The sequence below is a fragment of the Mustela nigripes genome, chromosome 15 (genome assembly GCF_022355385.1).
Source record: "Mustela nigripes isolate SB6536 chromosome 15, MUSNIG.SB6536, whole genome shotgun sequence".
In the NCBI taxonomy this organism is placed as follows: domain Eukaryota; kingdom Metazoa; phylum Chordata; class Mammalia; order Carnivora; family Mustelidae; genus Mustela; species Mustela nigripes.
This window is the reverse complement of record NC_081571.1, coordinates 38,989,288-39,011,397: the sequence shown is the minus strand read 5'-3', so window position 1 is coordinate 39,011,397 and position 22,110 is coordinate 38,989,288. Positions and strand designations below refer to the sequence as shown.

General features: G+C 34.9%; 1 protein-coding gene across 1 annotated transcript in view; it reads left to right on the top strand.

Annotated features, from left to right (window-relative positions):
• Nucleotides 1-22,110, top strand: part of DIAPH3 (diaphanous related formin 3) — a 498,555-nt gene that overhangs the window by 217,052 nt on the left and 259,393 nt on the right. Inside the window, exons 18-20 of the mRNA XM_059377539.1 lie at nt 9,506-9,601; nt 15,333-15,427; nt 19,444-19,545. Coding sequence (XP_059233522.1) covers nt 9,506-9,601; nt 15,333-15,427; nt 19,444-19,545 — 293 coding nt within the window. The remainder of the gene's footprint in view (nt 1-9,505; nt 9,602-15,332; nt 15,428-19,443; nt 19,546-22,110) is intronic.

Genomic DNA, 22,110 nt, shown 5'->3' with positions numbered 1-22,110 from the left:
TTCCGTGGTAAGATACCTGTCTAGGGATCCACAACAAAGGAAGATAAAGCACCATTTAATGTTAACATGGTTGTATGCAGATACTAAAGACTGCCTCTTTCTCTAGAATGCAATATGATAGTTTCTCCATGTGCTTGCAACTTACCTGGGGCAAAGACCCAGCAGGTGAAGGGGTTGGTTTCAGTGATGGAAAATGTCAGGCTCTCTTGCCTGTGGCGGCTTTTAAAAAGGGAAAGAGATAAAAGATGAGGGGGCCACACTCCAAAAGGGGCTGAACCTTTTATTTTTTTTTTATTTTATTTTTTTTTTTTAAAGATTTTATTTATTTATTTGACAGAGAGAGATCACAAGTAGGCAGAGAGGCAGGCAGAGAGAGAGAGAGGAGGAAGCAGGCTCCCTGCCGAGCAGAGAGCCCGATGTGGGACTCGATCCCAGGACCCTGAGATCATGACCTGAGCCGAAGGCAGCGGCTTAACCCACTGAGCCACCCAGGCGCCCGGGGCTGAACCTTTTAAAGTGGAGGAGTAAGAAGATGGGGGAGAGAGGAGCTATGTTCTGCTTTCCATGTCAAAGACTACCCTTGCTTTCTCGCTCATCCTCCCTGATGACAATAGTTGACCAGCGTGGCCACAGTCTTAGAAATCTGAGAGCCAGGCTGTGACATTGGAGAAACTGGAAATGGGATTAGGTTCTTGAGACCATGGATAGCCAGGAAGCAAGGTTCTTACACAATTTGGAGAGGTAATCCAGACTGAGGTAGGAAAAACGATTCTTCCGGAGCTGCATTTTCTGTACCATCTCATGAGCAGTCAGACTGGAGTCCATGTTTGAGGTGCACTGTGCCTTGAAGAAGCACCATCTCTGTCCTTGAGCAGATCTTGAGAAAGACCACACACATTTTAAATGATCCCAGTTTGATCTGATTTGAGATTGAGGATCACTTAAGATTTATTGTCTTCTTGTTTAAAAAAAAAAAAAAAAAAATCACCTAATCCCTATATACATTTTTAAAGCAAAAAGAGGTCAAACTCATATTATTTTAAAAAAAGTGGTTTGAAATCCAGCCAGTCCAGCCTTAATTTTTTCATGCTTCATTAACATAAAATCTTATCACTTAAAGCATGCTTACATCTACAGTTCTTTTTTTAAATTTAATTTTATTTTTTGTGTTCCAAGATTCATTGCTTATATACCACACCCAGTGGTCCATGAAATATGTGCCCTCTGTAATCACCACCACCAGGCTCACTTAACCCCTTACCCCCTCCCTTCCCAAACCCTCAGTTTGTTTCTCAGAGTCTACAGTCTCTCATGGTTTGTCTTCTCCTCTGATTTTCCCCAATTCACCTTCTCTTTCCTTCTCCTAATGTCTTCCAGGTTATTCCTTGTGCTCCACAAGTAAGTGAAACCATATGATACCTGACTCTCTCTGCTTGACTTATTTCACTCAGCATAATCTCCTCCAGTCTTATCCATATTGATAGAAAAGTTGATATTAAGTCTACAGTTCTAAGGCATTACATACATTCATATTGTTACATAACCATCACCACCTTCCATCTCCAGAGCTTTTTCATCTTCCCCTGCCAACACTCTGTACTCACTAAACACCAGCTCCCCATTCCCTTCTCGCTCATGCAAAGGTCATTTTTTAAAACATTTCCATCTTCCTAGTCTATACAAACCCTGTTAGTCCTTCTTAACCACTTCCTTATAGTGAGAAGGTACACGAGGGGCATTTGGTTTGCATATAGGAGAAGTGATACACTGGAAAAGAGGTCTGAACATGAGCCGAGAGTTTTGTTTGATTATATAAGATCGACACAGTATGAGATCTAGCTTGAAGGGATGATAATGTAGATACGTATCAAAAGGCCACATTAAAAAAAAATCTTAAGTTCAAGTGGTTGTGAGATAGAAAAGAGCACTAGTTGATTCTAGAAAACAGACCAGGCAAATAATGGAACTCTAGCAAGGTAGACCAGTTGGAGACCAGAATGCTCTGGAATACTATTGTGGAGCACCCTTGATCACAGAGAAATAAGGATTTAATAACTGAGACATTGGGGAAATGACTTGAGTTTTCAACTGAGCTATCAGAGATATGAACATGATTATCAGAGGGACAGCGTAACTACTTACCAGAAAGGCTGTATAATAAAGGCTGTGTAATAAATAATTGAATCGAATATATACCCAGGTATTGTTTCTACTTCCTCCTCTTTTACACATGCTCACACACAAACACTCTAAAGTAATTTTTTAAAAAGTTTATTTATTTATTTGACAGAGATCACAAGTAGGCAGAGAGGCAGGCAGAGAGAGAGAGGAAGGGAAGCAAGCTCCCCACTGAGCAGAGAGCCTGACTTGGGGGTCGATCCCAGGACCCTGGAATCACGACCCAAGCCGAAGGCAGAGGCTTTAACCCACTGAGCCACCCAGGCGCCCCTAAAGTATTCTTTGATCAGATGTGATGTATACATTTCTTTCCTAGGGCAATATAAAGCCCATAGTTGAAGACAAGTCCATGGTTCTTATGATAGGGGTAGGGTAAAAACTTCATTTTTCTAATACTAAAACAAATGTTAATGTGAAATATGCATTGATGCTCTACATTCTGATTCATTTTTTGCAAAAACACAAATCCTGAAGAATACAAGCATGCTGTCATTGAGTCTAATTAAGATCATCGTAGAATTCTGCTGCTTACACCTGAAGTTCTTTCTCATTATTTTGGAATAATGATCATTTTTATGCCTGATCACATTTCTTCTATCAAGGTTTAGATAATCACTCTCGCCATTTTGATAAAATTCTGTCTTTGTTTTTTCTGTCTGATACTCGAGGGATGGTCTGCTCACAGTTTAATACAGCATTGCTTCTTATCTGTTAGTTAAGACCATTTATTGTTACTTTTTCTATTCCCAAGTTGCTTAGCATTTGTGTGTACAAATACTAATAAGTTGGCTTATTAAGTCTTTCCATTCTACAACATGCTAGATATCTTGAATTTCCTTTGTCCTCATTTGGATTTAATCCTTCTTTACTGAGTTCTCATTCTTTTTATAATAGGTTTTTCCATCCTTTAGTACATTTTCTTGTGTATGCATTACTATGCCATGCATTAACCTTTTGAGTCTTTGCTCTGTAATTTCTTTTAGCGAGGATGTATTTTTACTTTCTAATATCTGCTGAGGGTAAATGGGAGTAGTTTGGACTGGCAAAAACTAATAGCTAGTAGAAAAATTATGTAATATGAGTACATGTAGTATTCCATGACTGGGAAACAGTAACATCCAAGAATAATTCCTAGGGAGCAGTTCCTTACAGTTGGGAGATTTTGAGGATACGTAACAAAAAAAGCTGAGAGATGTTTTTATGAATTGCGATGAGCCAAGAAAAATCATGTGACATTAGGCTTCAGTGTTTTTTTAAACTGAAATTTTAACTCTTTCTTAATTCTTTATTTTCTTCACTGATACCTTTGCTCTATTTAATCTCAATTTGTAACTTAATTTAATTATAACATTTAACACCACTATGTACATGACAAATAAACCTAACTGAATTGGTTATTTTTCTCCCCAGAGCATGGCTTGTTAAATTAAACATTTTGTTGAATATGTGAATTTGAAGGATATTTGTATTTTCTTTGGTTTGAGCTCCTATATTTCTGTTATCTCAATCTTGGTTAAGAAGAGGTGTTTATATACAAGGGGACCTCAAGAATGTGGTTCTTTTAGTTTGTGGTGTAAATACCTTTGAAATGAGCAGAATTGCTAATTTCTATGATTACAAATGTCCTTAGAAATGGAGCAGTTTTTATAACATTCTTCAATTGGCTTATTATTGTATTTGGCAATAAAGAGGGAGGAAACAAATTTTAGGTCAACTAGGTAGAGATCATTATAGTTTTGAAGTGTATTTTTCACTTTTTTTTTTTTAAATAGACTTCATTCCCTATACCTTAGTCTTCTTCTTGTACATGTAGTAACTGTTAAAAAAAAAGGTTACAGCTCTAATGAAAGATTTATGAAATAATGAAATTCTTTTCCCTGTCCATGGAGGGCTTGAGTTGTAGAGAAAAGTCCTTGAAGACTATTTGTTTTGTGACATTGGCTACTGAAAGAGAATGTCATATAAAGAGAAATATGCATTTGTTTGCTACACTTTTGATGATTGCTCTAGTTGAAATAATCTATTGCACAAAATTTTAGTTAGCATGTTAGCCACTCTTCTTATTCTATCATTCTTAGCCTGGAATTGCCAGGCAGACATCTCTTTTCTAGTAAAATACTCTGATTAGTTATGGCAGTCATATATTAATATTTGAGTAGGAAGATAGCCTGTTTCTCCTCTGTTTATTTTCTATGTAGTTAGGTTCATAGTCATTTATTTATATGCCTAGAAACACTAAAACTGGGTTTGACAGATCAGATATGACTAAAGCTATTTATACAATTATGGTTTTCAATACCAAAGCATTTACTTTGACATTTTGCCAACGGGGTATTGCCAACTTAAAAAATAATTCATTCCAAGTTTGCACTTTCTTCTATGTATTCCATATCTTCTGCCTTCAAGCTGCCTAAATCTTCTTTGAAAAATATTCTCCTATCACAACCACCAGTAGTAGTAACTCTCAAAAATCTATTTTCCTTCCCCAGCTATTAGATTATTCTCAAATTCTGACCCTTGAGATTTCCAGGTATATATTCCTTTCAAAATGTATTGCTGGATAACTGAACCACATTCCGTTAACCACCATTTGAAGAGAGGTAGTGATGGGTGAAATTAAGAATTCCCTTTGGAACTGTACATTTTTTCCATAGCATTAAATCCTGCTCATTGTGCTCAAGAAACGAAGCATCTCTCTCTCTTCCCCCAGATCCATTCACCTTCCTGCTTTCTCTCCCAGTGAGCATGTAATACGAGGGAAAATTCTATCAAGCGTCAACGCGAAGCTTATGTGCTGGGTTGCAGATCATTTCCCTCATGTGGACTGCCTGCCCCCGGCTGCTCTTGGCCTGTAGTGTGGCAATCAGTTTCCTTGTCCCCCAAGGGGGCCGGTCACCGCCTTGCCCTTTGTGTCCCTGTGGGCAAGTAGATCATACACTCTGGGCTTCGGCTTCCTCATCAGTGAAATGAAGTGGCTAAACTGCACAGATGGTTCTTCTAGAATCTGGACACTATAAAGTTTTGACTCTCTCTGTTAGCATCTTAGAACCTCAACAGTTAGAAAGCTAGAAGAAAAACAAGTGCCATTATTGCAAAGAATCTGTAGTTTATGGATGTCTTCCTGCCTCTGCCTTTTGCCTTATATGAAGATTGTACTAGGCCTCAGTTGTCATTTCCTAAATACATGATATATGTATGCTTTATTTCTATAGCTGAGTTGATTTTATTGGCTTCTCTCAGTGTCACAGAGAATGCTTATTTAATTGGGTACACTTCCTTTTATCCTCTCAAGGCTAGTGTAATCTAATGAACAAAGGTAATTTATTGTGAACATCTAACACATAAAATTTAATAGCATTTGTACCAAATGAATACCAGAAAAAAAATTGAAATGTGTAGTATTTTAAAAACATACTGACATGAGTTATGTTTAACCAGGAAGCACCAATAAAAATAGAGTAAACAATTATTAGTAGCATTCATTGATTTAGAATATTCCATTATGGAAAGAGAAAACTGTGCTATTACCTTTTGTGCCTCCACTAGCTACTTACACATTTAGAACTGTGTGCTCTAGAAGTTTTTGCAGTGGTGAGATAACATATGATAGAATATGTGGAATCTTACTCCTGAAAAAAGTCACATTTTTAATGACTGATTAGAACATAATGGAAAATGAACTGGAATAAACTGTATAACCATGTACCATGGAATTATGATTTTTAATGGAAAATTTAGTATGAAAGCAAAGATTTTGAAAGGAGATTCTTTATATAATTTTACTGCTATTTTTGAAACTTTGAAAATAGAAAAAGAATAAAGAGAAGTGTAATTAAAAAAGACTTTTTCAGTTCATGGCTCTTGGCAACATAGAAAGCTTTGTCATCTTTGACTTCATTCTGACATAAAACCCTCATAAAGTACGGCATATGCTGTGTTAGTGATCAGAACCATTTTTGAACCGTATTAATCTTCTGTTGGAAAAACGCCTTCTTACACAACATCTCTAGGAAATAAGATTAAACACAGACCTCTAATGGCAGAAAAGCTAGATCACAAGTATAGACAGCACTAATAGTCTGACTTTATGATGCAGAGCTTCATCTTGAGAAAATCGAGTCTTTTTAGTGAAATGTATTTTATAATAGCCTTAGAAGAAGAGGTCTACCAGTGGATGGGATGAGTCCAAAATATCCTTTGTCAGCTCATGAACTCTAGTTAGGCCCTCTGATTCTTGTCTCTTATTTCCCTGTCACTGTGAAGGCTGAGGGAAGGTTACGGGAAGGTCATTATTATTCTGTTTCCTTCTCACACCTCCTCTTTGAGGTCCAGTATCCCCAGGTCCTAGAGGAGGGATGTAAGCCATGGTGAGGTTCAGTGGTGGGTATATGGTGGGGCTGGAGACACAGGACCTGGTTGGAGACGCCGGCCCGAGTTGCCTGCAAGACTCCACACTCTGTCCTGGCTAGTAGCTCACAGAAATGGTGTCACCATGGCTACATGAAATAAGATTTTGTGTATGAACTTCATTTCCATTAAACATCCTCATTTCTTCATATTCCTCTTGAATGCATCTTTATTGCTAATAACATTTGGATCCTGCTTTATCAGGACTTCTGCATAAACATTTTCACTGGTGTTACACTGAGTTGAGGCAGTCTATTATCTGGCTTCATTTTTTTTTTTTTTCCAATCTCACATTTTATTATGGTTTTATCCAAATTTATTATTAGGCTTTATTATTTATCTATCTATCTATTTATTTATTTATTTATGTTGATATATTTATATATTTTGTTATTTATTTTTTAATATATTTATTATTATTTATTATTGGGTTTTACCCAAATCAGTCTATTTGGCTAAGAGAGTGATTATCTGATTTCTACTGTGTGTGTGTATGTTTTTGTTTGTTTGTTTTTTATTTTTTGTTTGTTTTTAATCCTGTTTTGTCTCAGAAAACTTTGCTGCTCCTTATCCCTTTGCCCATATTCTGCTCAGTTCAGTTGCAGTGAAGGTGCCCGGCAGACAGCCAAGTAGAGATGATGTTGAGAGTAGGCCCTTGGATATTCAATCTGGAATTCAGGAAACTGATGTGGGCTGGATTCTACTCTTGGAAATCATCCCTTCTTTTCATCTCAGTGGCCGCTGCTATAGATGAGGGCACCAGTGACTCTCCTTTGGATTTCTGTATTACTTTCGCCATTCTTTCACTTCACTTTGAAGAGTCTGAGTTTTTTCTAAAATGCAATTCTTTTGATGTCTGTCACATATTTGAACCTTGGTGGCTCTTTTCTTTGCATGGAGGATAAAATCCAGATTTCTTAACCTCGCTTAAAAGGTTTTGCATGATACGGTACCTGCTTGATATGGTACCTATGGTTTTGCATGATGTGGTACCTATGGTGGTTTCTCGCGTCCTTTACTTCCAGACAATATTCTTTACCCTATTCTCATTTCTTTCTGTGCCTTTCAAGTTCTTGCAGCTTGACCCCTTCAGACACTATCCTTTCGTTGCCTGATCCTTCTTCCCACCACCCCAAAACCTTCTCTCATGCCTAAGTCCTTTTCTCTCTCAAGCTTTTGATTAGGTATCATTTATTATATGAAGACGGTCACTGATAAGTGTGGGTTATGAGGTTCTTTATTCTAGTGTGGTTCTTATCAAAACATTGCGGACTTATCTAGGTATTGTGGTTGACATTTGCTTCTCATTCACCACTATTGGTCTCTAGATTCTGTGAGGCCAAGATGTCTCTATTTTGTTTAACATTATATCTATATTGTGTAGCACGGTCCCTTTTAACTGGTGCTTAATATTCATTTGAGTGAAAGAATAAGTAAAGTTGCTGATTATAAAACATTAATGTAAAATTCAACAAAGTTTCTGTATTCCAGCAGTTGTGAAGTACAGTGAGAAAGGTAGAATTAACCAATCTCTCTGTCTCCCATCTGAATATTTAAGAGTATATAATTTAGATATATTCAGGACCTCTAACACAAACAGTGAATGTACAGGTTGCCGACAAAGAACACTGTGCTGAGTTGAATAATTATAAACACATGTCATGTTGATGACTGGGAATTTTAAAAATTGTCAACATATCAAATCTCCTTGAATCTATTTACAAATGCCTCATGAGTCAAATACAATTCAAATGAATTTTATTTCTGGAACTCTTGAGTTGTTCTAATGGTCATGTGGGAAAATTAATGAGAAAAGGGAAGAAAATTTAAAAACGGAAGAAAAATAATTTGAACATTCAATTAAGGTATAGTACTTCAAACAGTGAAACAGAATTAGAAGCCCAGAAAGATAAGTATAGGATAAAAGTGTAATATGAAATCAGTTGAGAAAGATGACTAATAAAATACTTAATAAATATTTTGAAAAATATAAATGTTGATCCCTGTCTCACACTGTGTAGCGAAGCATATAATTATAATAGTCTTTTTTAATATAATGTAGTGATAATGTGCCATCTTATATAAAAGAAGATGCTTTTGGAAGCTCTTTTCCCTGGTATTCGTGATTTATTTGGACATACCTAAAACACTTCAGTCTATTATTTTTTGTTATCAAGATCCTAATTTTGCAAGATGACTGGCTTTGACCCAGAAGTGGTATCTGTGGATACAAAGGAGAGGGAAGATGATAGGATCACTATTGGTTCCAGCTCTTAACCTTGACTGTCCTGTAGCTTGCTGTAAGGACACGTCTTGGATTGATATTTAGCATGATACATTTATTCTCTGGCTTTTTACTAAGGATAGGGAGGTCAGATGCATTTTTTGCTTCTGAAGTCCTCAAATAAAATAAGCCAAAGGTCAAATTTTGACTGTTTTCAAAGATTTGGAAAACAAATTATAAACCACTTACTCTTCCAGTTTAGTAGAAGCTATGTTTTTAAGTAAGTGTGATCTCTCAGACATAAACTAGCTGTGTGATTGTTTAGCACTCTTAGAGCTAACTTCTTAACCTACCCTAAGTGTAAGTATACTTATTTTTATAATCGTGTCCGGCATATTGTTCAAATAAGCTAAGTATACTCATTCTTGTACCCAGTGGCATTGGTTTCTAATAAAGCACATCAGTTCTGTTTTTGCTGTTAGACGTTCCAGTATCTACTCTAAGGTTTTGTAGCATAAGAATGGTCACTGCCTATCCAAAACAGTATAGGTCTTGGGGTGTTATTTTTCTAACAATGTTATTTAACAGAATTCTATCTTTTTTGTTTTGTTTTGTTTTGTTTTTAAATAATAGTTCACAACCTGTCCTTTTGCTACTGAATGCCTTACTGACATGGATCTATCCTTGGTTTTACAGAGAGAAGAGAAGAGGAAAATTTTGAAGAGAAGAAAGCTATCAAGAAAAAAATTAAGGAGCTTAAATTTTTAGATTCTAAAATTGCCCAGAACCTTTGTATGTATGATTCCTGTTAATTATTTCATTTTCTTTATGACTTCTTTTTCATTTCATTATTTTAATATTTTATGATTTGCATAATAACTTCAAAGATAATTCCTTTCCTTTAGGCTATATATGGGTTAAATTCCTCAAAAAATTAATATGTATTAGAAAATAAAGCTAAGAAAAACATTTAGAATAAAAATATATCTTCTATAACTAAAATCTTTATATTTTGGATATATTCTAAAATCTATCTTCTATATACTTTGTCTAAGTATATAAATAACAAGTTAAGAAATTTAGGTGATGACATAACATTTTAAAAAGTGGTAGCAGATTTTTTCTTTTAAACCTTCGAATCTCTATTATTTTTGATACTTGATCACACACAAAAGAGGTTGGAATATTAATGGAAATTAGGATGATGAATAAAATGAATTCCATTATCCCATCTGAGCAGTTCAAAGCCTTTCCTCAAAAGTAATGACTGGAAATATTTTAGATTTAATTACTGTTACAGGAGCTAAATACTTAGTATTAAATTGTCTCCCTGACTGAATTACTGTGGGAAGAGAGGGCAAAGAGTTTTGCTTCTAACTCATTTCTAACCGTAACTTAAATGCATCAAAGATAGTTTGCTTGGAACTGAGATAATACCCTATGTATATATTACTTTCTGATGTTGTGAGAGGAATACAATGTGGAGAATCTAGAGGCATGGAAAGTTAACATGGCTTTTAGTCTGCCTTTCAATTATTACATGCCTCAAGAGAGCTTTTAACAAGCGTTGGGAACAAAAATTCTTTGGTGTGAGGCTAAAGATCCATGCTATTGATTAAAGAAGGAATTATGTTGGAGGCAGTAAGCGTAAAAGACAGAGTTGGCATTCCTTCTGGGAAAGTTTTGAGATCTCCTTCCTTTCCTGCTTACTATGACAGGGCCACCCCTTCCTGCATTGTGGGTGTGCCAAGATACTACTCGGTTTCTGGGCATAAATTGATCGCACATCCCTACACTTTTGAAGGTAGATGTCATCATGTGACTTGCTTGGGTCAATGACAGTGTAAGTGGAGATGAGATAGCTTTTGTATGGAAGCATTTATTGCTGGTGTGAGAAACTCCAGTGTTCTTTCTCCTACACCCCAGAATGGCAGTAAAAATGGTGTCCATCATCCTGATGTGAAGATTGTGTCAGGGCTCTTTCTGATGTGTAATGGACATGTAGTCTGAATTAGAAATGATTTGTGTATGTATGTATATATGTGCGCATGCTTAGACTCCTGAGATTTTGGGGACTGTTATATAATACAGGTATTTCAGAGAATTTTCCCTTTTAAAGGAACATTGACTTCAAACCATTATTAACTTAGATAATCTCAAAAAGTTCTATTCTCTGGGATCGGAAAGAGATTTTTTCCTGAAAAGTGTCCATGACTTGGGTTACTGATTCCTAGGTTGAACTCTAAATAACCTCGTTAGGGATCCTGAAATACCATTTTATTTATTTATTTACCTGCAGATCTATTTATTCATTTGAGAAAGGGAAAGACAATGCTTGGACAGGGAGGGGCAGAGGGAGAGAAACAAGCAGACTCCCGTGGAGCAGAGAGCCCTAGTACCCTCAGATCATGACCTGAGCCAAAGTCATATGCTTAACCAACAAAGCCACCCAGGCACCCCAAGAAGTAGCATTTTTAATGGAATTCTTTTAGGTGGGTCAGCCATGATAAGTTAGCACTGATATCCAACTCAAAGTTGCATAATTGACTTTGGTATTCTTTACATGTGACAGAACATGTGCTAAATGGGATTTCAAATTTAATAATGGCTAATGATTATTGATTACCTTTATGTGTTACTTTTATATTTGGCCCTTTAATCTTTACTATAACCCTATCACAGAGGTAGGAACATTAACGTTATAGGTGGGTATAGCAGTTCAGTGACTTGAATAAGTTGGTTTATTTTGAAAATGGTCAGTAGGTATAGGTTATACTATTCCCGTTTAGAGATAACAAAGTCATATTATACAGAGAATATTATTTTTGTTTTGTTTTATTTTAGCTAGAGGATATAGATCCATCCATTTTATTGTCAAACACGTTTTAAAATTTAAGATTGAAAAGTCCAGAATTTAAACCATGTCATATTATGATGTAATCCATTTCTGGATTCTTCTTACCCTCTTCGATTGTAGCAAGTGTTATGATTCAAGCTTTAAGAAGCTTTAACAACCTATAATTATAGTCTGATTCACAGCTGGTTTTTGTCTGTGAAATTCAGTCTTTTGAGATACTGAATTCTGAAAAGAGTCTTGTGATAGTGACAAGGCTCTATGTTGTCACTTGGAGATCTGAGATACTCTATCTTAGATTTCTCTTCACTGAAATATTTGATAGAATTTTGAAGAAAGGATCTAAAAATCTACTCCTTTATTTACCTATTTATTCAAATGTGTGTTAGGTTCTCCCTGTATTTGAGTTCATAAAGGGTTTGGCAAAGACCCTGGGCTCAGCATAAAAGGTTGAATTGCAGCCACTCCAGGCTCAAGAGATGCCTTAGGAGTTTTACAAGGTTCATATGCTTTACCAGATTTTTGGAGTATTAGAGCTATAAAGGGAGGAACCCTGGAATCTATGCATTAATGTAAAGGTTTAAATATTTATAAGTTCTCTTGAAGAAAACATGTGTGACTGGTTCCAAATCTGCACACTTTACACTTCTTCACTGAACTCAGTTTCCCACTGGGATCTATGTAATCACATTTTGAAGGATAAGATGCATGTTAGTAAAAATACTCACTTTAATGGGTCTTTTGGAGGCTTTAAATGAGTATCTCATATTCTCAGTAACTTTTAATTTGTTTTTTAAAGGTCTAGGCTTGTCTTCTGAATTTTGTGTTATACATTAGGCCATTTTCAACTCTTCTGTCATTTTTTTTTTTTTTTTACCTTAGAGCAAATGTTCCTAAAATCTTATTCATAAGTTATAAAAACGACATAGTTCAGTCTTTATAAATACAGACATGTTATTTATAACAATAACATGATGCATATGTTATTTTAACTATATAATAATCAATACCTGAAAGCAGTGGGTGAATTGGAAATATAGAAGAAAGACAAATAATAAATTTTGTCCATTCACAAAGTAAACTCTTCTATTAGCCTTTTATCTTATTTTGATATGTTACTGTATTCATTATGCATGTGGTATATATAAATATACACACAAATGTATATATATACATATATACATGTATCTATATATGTTATATATATCTATAAAATATATACTATATATTATTTATGTTATATATAATATATAAAAATTATATATACATGTGTATATATACACATATGTATTTATACACATGTGTATATATAGTATATATCCTTTAAAAGTGTGTGAGGTCATATAAGGTTTTTTTCTGCAATTTTTTTTTTTTTTTAAATCTCCAAGGCCATCTTTACTTTGGACACAAGTCACAAGTTTGGGGGTCCCCTAGACCACTCTTAAATATGATAATTTGTTAGAAGGACTCACAGAACTCAATGAAAGCTATCTGACTCAAGCTTAAATGATACAGATTAAAAGTCAGCTTTTAATGAAAGAGGTACATGGGGCAGAGTCCAGGAGAGTTCTGAGGGTCAAGTCTTCAGCCATGGACAGTTCTAGGTTCTCCCAGCAATGATGAATAATAATACCCTCTAATTATTGCCAACCAGGAGGCTCACTTAAGCCTTGGCATCCGGCATTTTTACTAGGTCTTGGTTATGGGTGAACCCCTGCACGACTGACCTTAGTTTTCAGACCCTTGAGAGGTCAGGTTAATACTGCGATCCAACCCCCCCCCCCCTACTATAAATCACATTATTAGCATGTCTAGATAGGTATTTCCTGATTAAGTTTAAAAAATATCCTTTTCAGGATGGAGGAGATAGATATTTCAAGGGCATTTTTCTCCACATTGCCATAATGGCTTAAGTATATAAAAGTATGTATTTTTTTTTCTCTCAATAACTATGTTATGCTTCAGAGTAATTTTATTCTTTGATCTTTGTATTTAATGTTACAATCTTCTATATTCTGTGTTGTATCCATAGACTAGGTTTCTTGAGTGAAATTTATTGCTTCTGAAAGGTAATTAATAATTTCAAAGATTCTTCTTAACCTTACTAAATTTGCAATTCAGGTATATTTTAACAGTTTACCTTTTCAGTTTGCTTATGTTAAGGTTGAACAAATTATTATTTTTCTTTTGTCTTTTTTTTTTTCTTACTCTTTTAATAAAGGTTACATATATTTTGCTCATTTTACTTTTTTAGATCTCAGGGTATCCTAAATGAAGAAAAAACAAATGCTTTCAGTCTTGAGGCGGGTTTTTCCCCTCAACTGTCTTGCTTTTTAATTGTTTTGATGCTTCAATGGGTTTCCCTTTTATGATGTCAGATACCAATCTTTTCACATATTTTTCATCAACTTTTATGCTTAAGATGTTCTCTCTCATAAAGAAGCTAAATTGGCATGTTAAATTTCTTTTAATATTCACTTTTATTAATATTTGCATCTAATTCTACAGTCATAAACAACTTGTTTTGTACATGATGTATAGATTTAGATTTTTCTCTACCCATCAATTACTGATGATCTTTGAGCTCATATAGTTAGCATATTTTTGTGCTTTTTTTTAGTGTCTACTACAGGGTTATCCTGTTATAATTCCATTAATCTCTGTTGCAATAACATTTATACAATTTTATTAGCCCATTTTGTTTGGATATTATGGGTTATACCCATCCATAGTTTCTAGCACTGTTTTCCCATATTTATGACTAGTTGAGTTCAGAAATGTGTCAACAAAGCTGGTGATGAGAACACAGACGGTACCCTTGTTGCTTATCTGTAGATGATCCATGGTACCTTGGGTATATGGAATACTGCCTTCACGAAGGAAGTAGACCATGTTTTCTCAGCCTTGCCAAACACGTTGTCTATGAAAATACCTACAGACAAAATGACATAAGTTCAGCATATAAAATAAATTAGTGGGCTAGGGGTAGCCCACTACTACTAATGTAAAGTTGAAATTCTTAGTAATTTTATCCAATCTATATTGGATATATTACCCAATCTAATCCATTTGGATAGTTTTCCAGGAAAATTTGTTTTCCAATATTGGATATTCAAGCTTTAGTTACATGCAGAGGCTATTTTTCTGGGATATTGTGTATAATAGTTTGAAATAGGGAAGTGCTCTTATAACTTACAATAGTGTTCATGCACTCCTTAGCAGTTTTCATAAAATATTTTTTTGTGAACTATCTAGTAGGGCTGGAAGATATTATATAAGTTAATAACATACATGTTTAGACAAATATTACATGTGCATCTTGGAGTTTCATAGTTCTTTTTATTACAATGTGATATTTTTATGGCATACCAAATATATTTCAGGATTTTTTTTTTTTAAATCACATGAAAATTGGCACCATTCCTTGATAGGCTAATAACTAAGCATTAAAAATCAACCTTGTAACCAGCATAATAATAAAGGACTGTTGCTTAAATAGTAGTTCTAAAGCTAGAGTAGAAAATGTGCTAATGAAAGTTTCCCCCTAGTAATTACATTTAATGTTTCAAGTCTCTCATTTTATGAATTATTTTTGATTTTTTATATGGAACTACGTCTCAGATTCTTTCCTTCCCTTACTCATCATGAGCCTCTCTCTCCTCCTTTTAGCAATCTTCCTGAGCTCTTTTCGGGTGCCATATGAGGAAATCAAAATGATGATATTGGAAGTGGATGAAACACAGTTGGCAGAGTCTATGATTCAGGTAAACAAACTGGCAGAGAGCTTAAATTCCAATATTTCATTGCAAGCTTCTCATTAAATAGAAATTTGTAAGTGAAGCAAAATTCTTAAACCAAATCATTCAACTGTAAAATCATTGCTGCATAATTAGTTTTAGCATAACTTCTGCTTTGCCAGGAGATAAAACTCTGTATCTTCTCTTAACTGCAAACCAAATATAATGCTATCAAAATGATTACATTTCAATTATTTTAAATGACTCTTTCTGAAAGGAAACTTGTTTAATTTTACATATATGTTTTTGTTTTGGTTACAGTTCAGTTTAGTAGTATGTTAATTAATGTTTATTTGTATTATCCTTTTAGAATATGTTTTTCTTAGACTTTGGTCTTATGAAGTCATATTATGATTTTGTATAGAAGATAGAGGGAGTGTTCTCTTTATTTGAAGTTAGCTTTATGAATAACCCTCCCTTGAGTCGTTGGTGTGCCTATGAGTGCTAGAAATTGTGGGCATAGCATTCTGAATCCATTCAGGAGGCTATGATTTTTTCAAAATGGTTTTTACCCACAGTAGTATTTAAGGAACGCTAGTGAGGGGCCAGAGTTACTTGCTGAGTTCCACATAAGGCATCAATAATGCATATCTTGATAAAATGTAAAAGTGGTGAATCAAACCACAAAATATATAGGGAGAGAATAATCTGTTTACTATCTTTCATTCTTATAATGGATGTACTTGGGAAAAGGATGTTTTTTTTTAGCAATAAAATGAAACCAGAGATTATTTGTTAGTGTCAACACATCTTTACAATTATTTCAGACATTTACATCAGTAGATGGTATCTTTAGCAGCCTTTGACTTGCCCCTCCTACCTTGTCTTCCCAATATGGCTGTGACATAATCCCAGTAGGAGTTTGCCCTGTGAGTCGCTGAGACTCCCAAACAAACGATTCAGTAACTCTTGAAGGTTTTATCCTCTGGCACTTTTCTTTTTACTAGATTTTTGTCTAATTTACTTTTGACTATAAATGGACCTTGTTGTTCGGAATAGACTTCAAGTTCCTTAAAGGAAATTTTTCTACTTAATACATGTTTGTGTTTTTCCTAATGTGTTTGTTGAATATTTACAGAGTCGCTTTTAACTTGATTATATGAATGCGTTGGATGTTCAGGTGGATCTTGGGTAGGGATGAGGGAAAAATTTGGGTTTTTTTAAGTTCATGTCCAACGATCATCCAGGTCTGTAAAATTTCTTGATATATTAGTTTTCTATTGCTGCTATAACAATTTATCATAACTTCAGTAGCTGAAAATAACACAAATATATCAGCCTACATTTCTATTGAACAGAAATCTGATGTGTGTCTTACTTACCATGCTTAAGTCAAGGTGTTGGCAGGCTTACATTCTTTTCTACAGGGTTTAGAAAAAGCTTCTTTTCCTGGCTCATGGCTGCTTACATTCCTCGGCTTGGGACACGTTTCTTCAACTCTGAAGCAATGTTGCCTTTCTCTCTCCTTTCTTTCGTAATCACATCTCCCTCTGGCTCCATTATTCTGTTTCCCTCTTTCACTGGTAAGAACCTTTGTGGTTACATTTGGCAGTTCAGATAATACAGAAAAATTGTCCTATTTTAAAGTCTGCTGATAACAACATTGATTTCCCTTTGCCATGTAACCTCATATTTCCACAATTTCTTGGGATTAGGTGTGGACATCTTGGAGGATGTGGTTTAGGTCATCTTGCTTACCACACCTACGAATATAAAACGAGTTTTGGGGATTTAAGATCTAAAGACTTAGTTTGAATATTTTTATACTAAAAATAAGAATTTCATGCTCTTTGAAGTCTGACTTAAAAAATATGTTCCTAATTGTAAAGTGAAGAACTGCCGATTTTGAAAAGGGCATAGAGAAAACATTACTCGGTAATAATCACCATTTTGGTAAGTTCTGTTCAGAATCATAACTTTCTTCCATCATTTCTTGTTACTTATTCCTATATAACCAGATGTCAGTAATATGCTGTTTGTTGTTGTTGTTGTTTAGTATGCTGTTTTTGATGCCAGTTCTCTACCTCATTCTTTACCCATTTGCCTTCATTTGTCATATAGTAATTAATTCATTTAGCAAATATTTTATTTTACCTACTATGTGCAAGGCATGTGGAATTTATAGTTTGGCAAGGGAAATGACATTTGCATAAACATGACTGGATCAGGATTAATTGATTTTAAGATTTATAGGCTGTGTTAGGGGAGTGCTGTGCCATGTGTGGAGGCAAGGGCTCTTACATGTGTGCATGTGTAGAGGTGAGGGTTCTGCAGGGTTGGATAACAGTATGGATGTAGAAAAGGCAGTAGGACCATGTGAGTAATGTAGCAGGCGTCAGTTATTCTGGCCCTAATAATTCCCTGTGCTGTGAGGGAAAAGCTGGGGGGTGGGAGCAACTGCAAAAAGTTTAGTTTGATAGGACCTTAAGATTTGTGAAAGGATGGTAAATTTGATAAAGGGAGAGACCAAGGGAGTTTGGGCCTCTATTCTTACAAATCACAAGAATTTCATTACAAAGCAAAGCTAATGAAGTGAAAAATTAATAAATTCATGATAAAAGCTTAATTATATGTGAACTACAGATATCGAAGGAGATTTGATGGTCATCTAAAAGGATCATGAAGAAATTCAGAGGCCTGGTTAGTAAATAGCTCAAATAATCTAGCTATCAGCTAGAATGGTTGATGGAAACAACCATTGGGGCTCAGGCAATTTTCATAAGAGAAATTTCTATTTGTATGGAAAAATCCTCTATTGCTTTTATTCAGTTGGTAGTTTTAGTAGTAATACTTTTTAAGGGATGATCTTAAATTGTCACTTTTTTTGTTTGTTTTTGGCCAGTCAACCAAGTTTTTTTCCAAAGGTACACAGTGAGTCCACAACTTGTTCTTTGATCTAACTCTTTTGATATAGAATGTCCTCTAACATTATTTTTAACTAATGACACCATTTGGGGGGAAGTTTTTCCCCATAAATATATATATAGCATGATGTAGGCTTAATTATAACTTATACTTGACTTGGGTTTGTACAGAGTATACTGATATTATAATCTGGAGATGTGAGCACCAACCACTCTTTTTCTTAATTTTAATATCAGGGCACTAACTTGCTTATAACACTGTTATAGTCAATTTTATTTTGATACAGAGGATCTGTATAGACTTTGTCTCCAGGATTGTGTAATCATTAAAATTCTAACAGGGAAGATAATTTGTGTGTTTATTTGGCCTTTCTCCATTGGGAGTGTTTCTCTTTTCTAAATGTGTGGCTCGGGAAAGGCCATGGATAAAAGACAAAGGAGCCTGTGGTTTCTGGACAGCTGATGATATAGGCAAAAGACCATGGGTACTTAAGTTCCTAAAGGAGCTCCCTATAGGCTTTTTATCTGCAAAGTGTATCATTCTGTGTCTTCAGTGCCTTCCCAAGTTTCCCTTCCCATCAGAAAAGTTTGTTTTAGAGATACTTTAATTTTTATTATTAAAACTGTAATCATGTTCATTAAATCTTGCAAGCGGTTTCATTAAAATTTCCTGAATTTCATTTCTTTTTCTTGCCTTTTAGTAGCAGTATGATAATTTCTTTTATCCCCTTGAATGAAGCGTTAAAATGTTTGGCTTTGCCTGAAATTTCTGACATTTAATTCCCTAAAGCTGAAATGTAATTGATCACATTTACCCAGGTGAGAAATCTGTTCCTTTGGTGTAGGTTGAGTTTTTCTTTCTCCGTTTTATGGTTAATCAAATAAACATTCAGTAGCACTTGATTTGAATATATAACTCTGGAGAGAGAAGAGGAAAATTGACTGCTTTCAGGATGCAGAGAATGTAGTGTAAGGCTGAGTACAAGGCTGAGGTTACCTAGAAACAAAAGGAAAGGTTGACTTTTTCAGTGGTTTCTTTCCCATAGTTGATTAGTAAGTCTTTCTAGAATTCAAAAAGCACATTTGGTGAAGATATTTTCTTGTGGTTTTAATTTTTAGAACCTAATAAAACATCTTCCTGATCAAGAACAGTTAAGTTCATTGTCTCAGTTCAAGAATGACTATAACAACTTATGTGAACCCGAGCAGTTTGCTGTTGTGGTAAGTACCGTCCATCTCTCAGCATTTGCTCTTCTGGGTGGGGGTTTTTGTACTGTGCCACACGGGAAAGGAAAGGTCAGACCTTTCCCTTCGGGATTGTTTCATAAACCTTCAGTGTCCATCTTGCCTTTTTTAACCTCAGGATATTTATGAAAAATTATCTTGATTTCAAATATATATATTGAAACTGTAGCCTTAAGGGAAGTCCAAGGAGTTTTTAAGAAGCATGAGCATGATTTTGTGTGTGTGTGTGTGTGTGTTTTCTCTCTTTTATGTCAGAATGTAAGGTGAAAACTGCACTCCTATGGCAGAAGGGTATATTTATGTTTTATTCTGAAGCTATGTATCCCAACGTATTGCAAGAATAGCTTCAGTTTCTTGTTCTATCACTCACCTCCGTTCATCTCCTATTTTGGACTCGAATTAGAAATACAGTCTCCTTCTTGGCAATGAAGATGAAAAATGAATACCTTTTTAAGAAAAAATTTTTGAGACCCCTTGATAATCATCTCGTTCCAGCCTCCTATTTTATAGAAGTTGGGGTCCGAAGAGGTAAAAATACTTGCCAATGTTATATATTAGCTGAGTTGCAACTTAAAATTAAGATTTTATCAAGCTTTTTTCTGTTCTTTTTTCCTTCCATGATCATTTTGAGGTTGGTTACGTTTAGTCATCATGACAATACGTTAGTGTTTCATTTCTTTTTAATTTTTTTTTAAAAGATTTTACTTATTTGAGAGAGAATAAGAGAGAGAGGGAGAGAGAGAGAGAAAGAAACAAGCGGTGGGGGGAGGGGGGGCAGAGAGAGAAGGAGAAAGAGACTCTCCACTGAGCACGGAGTCTGACACAGGGCTCCATCCCTGGGATCATAACCTGAGCCAAAGGCAGATGCTTAACCAACTGAGCCACCCAGGTGCTCCCATTTCTTTTTTATATGTGAGATTCTTTATTTCCCTTTTATCTTCAGTTCTATTACCAACCTCCAGGGATATGATAGAATTGTATTTGATATAATTTTGAAAATTTGGGTTGACTAACTAAAGGGCTGTGTGCATACCATATTTTACATGTTATAGGCATTTGCTCTTGAACTACTTCCTGCCCCTTCATAAACCCCATTCTTCCTCACCCCTCGACACAGCACCTGTCCCCTTCCTGAGTTCACAAAACTCTGATTAGAACACAGAAAGGGGAAAATAAAGGGTTTTCCCCTATTCATTGTCTTAATATTTTGATAACTTATTTACAAAAGTGTTTTTCTTTTTTCTTACCCAGTTCTCCAGAATACCATTTTATCTTCTCTTTTTCTCTTTCTTCTGTATTTCCTTCTTTGCTTTATATTCTATTACCTGATCACATTGTCTTTCTTTTGATCCCTATTTGATCCCTGTCTTCCATTGGGAATAAGTGAGTAAGGGAGAATTTGCATTAAGTTTTTAACCACAGACTTTTTTGCCCATCTCTTTTGACTCTTGAATGAAGATGACAAAATGTAAAATTACAGTTTTAAAGTATTTCCCATTCACATTAAATCTGAAACACACACAAGCTTATGTGGAAATGCATATTTAGCAAGTAACATTTTACACTGAGCATCATCACAGAGAAAATGTAAAATTCTTGCCATGTTTTAATGATTTTCACAGAAGAATGAGCTCAAACTTGCAGTTATTTTAGGTGTATTTAAAATAGCCAGATTATGCCCTTCTTTGAAAATCTGGAGTTCATTTCAAAGAGCCATGATTTACAAGCAGATCATACTAGCACTACATTCTAGCACTACATCATAGTGCTAGAGGTTATAGTTTTGATTTTTAGACAGAGGTGGACCACTTCCATTTTGAGACATCTCGGCTCAAAGTTGACCTTGAATCTATACATTCTATGCTGGGTTGTACCTGATTGCAAATGAAATTTAATGTAGAAAGAGTAATTCTATTGAAAAACATTGGCTATAAATAATATGAACAGTGCTTTATTATATGTTGATAGTGAATATTCTTGAAGACATTTTTGTAAGTTCTAGTTTGTGTGGTACTAAAATTTTAAGACATAATTGCTTTCATGAAAGGAAAAAGACATTTGAGAAGGGAAATATAGTGTGTGTGTGTATGTGTGTGTGTATATTTGTACTTATTTATTTATTTATTTTGTCAAATAGTAATGTTCTTCAACTTTACCTTCTTCCATTGCGACTTGTCATCACTGCCAATCTCCCTCTACTTCTCAGACACCTCTCCCCCTCACCAAAAAAAGGAGAGGGGGGAAACATGCTTAAAGTTCTAAACAGTACTTGAGAATTACCAAAAAAAAATGATGGCCAAAAATTATAGAACACTGTGGAATGCCTGAAGTTTTTGGTACTTTCTGAATTAAAAGCTCAATATTAAGTTTCTTTAAAGAGTGGTATTTTTTCAATTTATCAGGGTAATATAAGTAACATGATTTGGTGGTTTTAGGGAACTGGTTATAATGATCATGTATATTTCTTTGATTCCGATTATATTGTTTCACTTTTAAAGTAATAAATTTAATTATGTTTTTATCAAAGATGGGCTATTACTT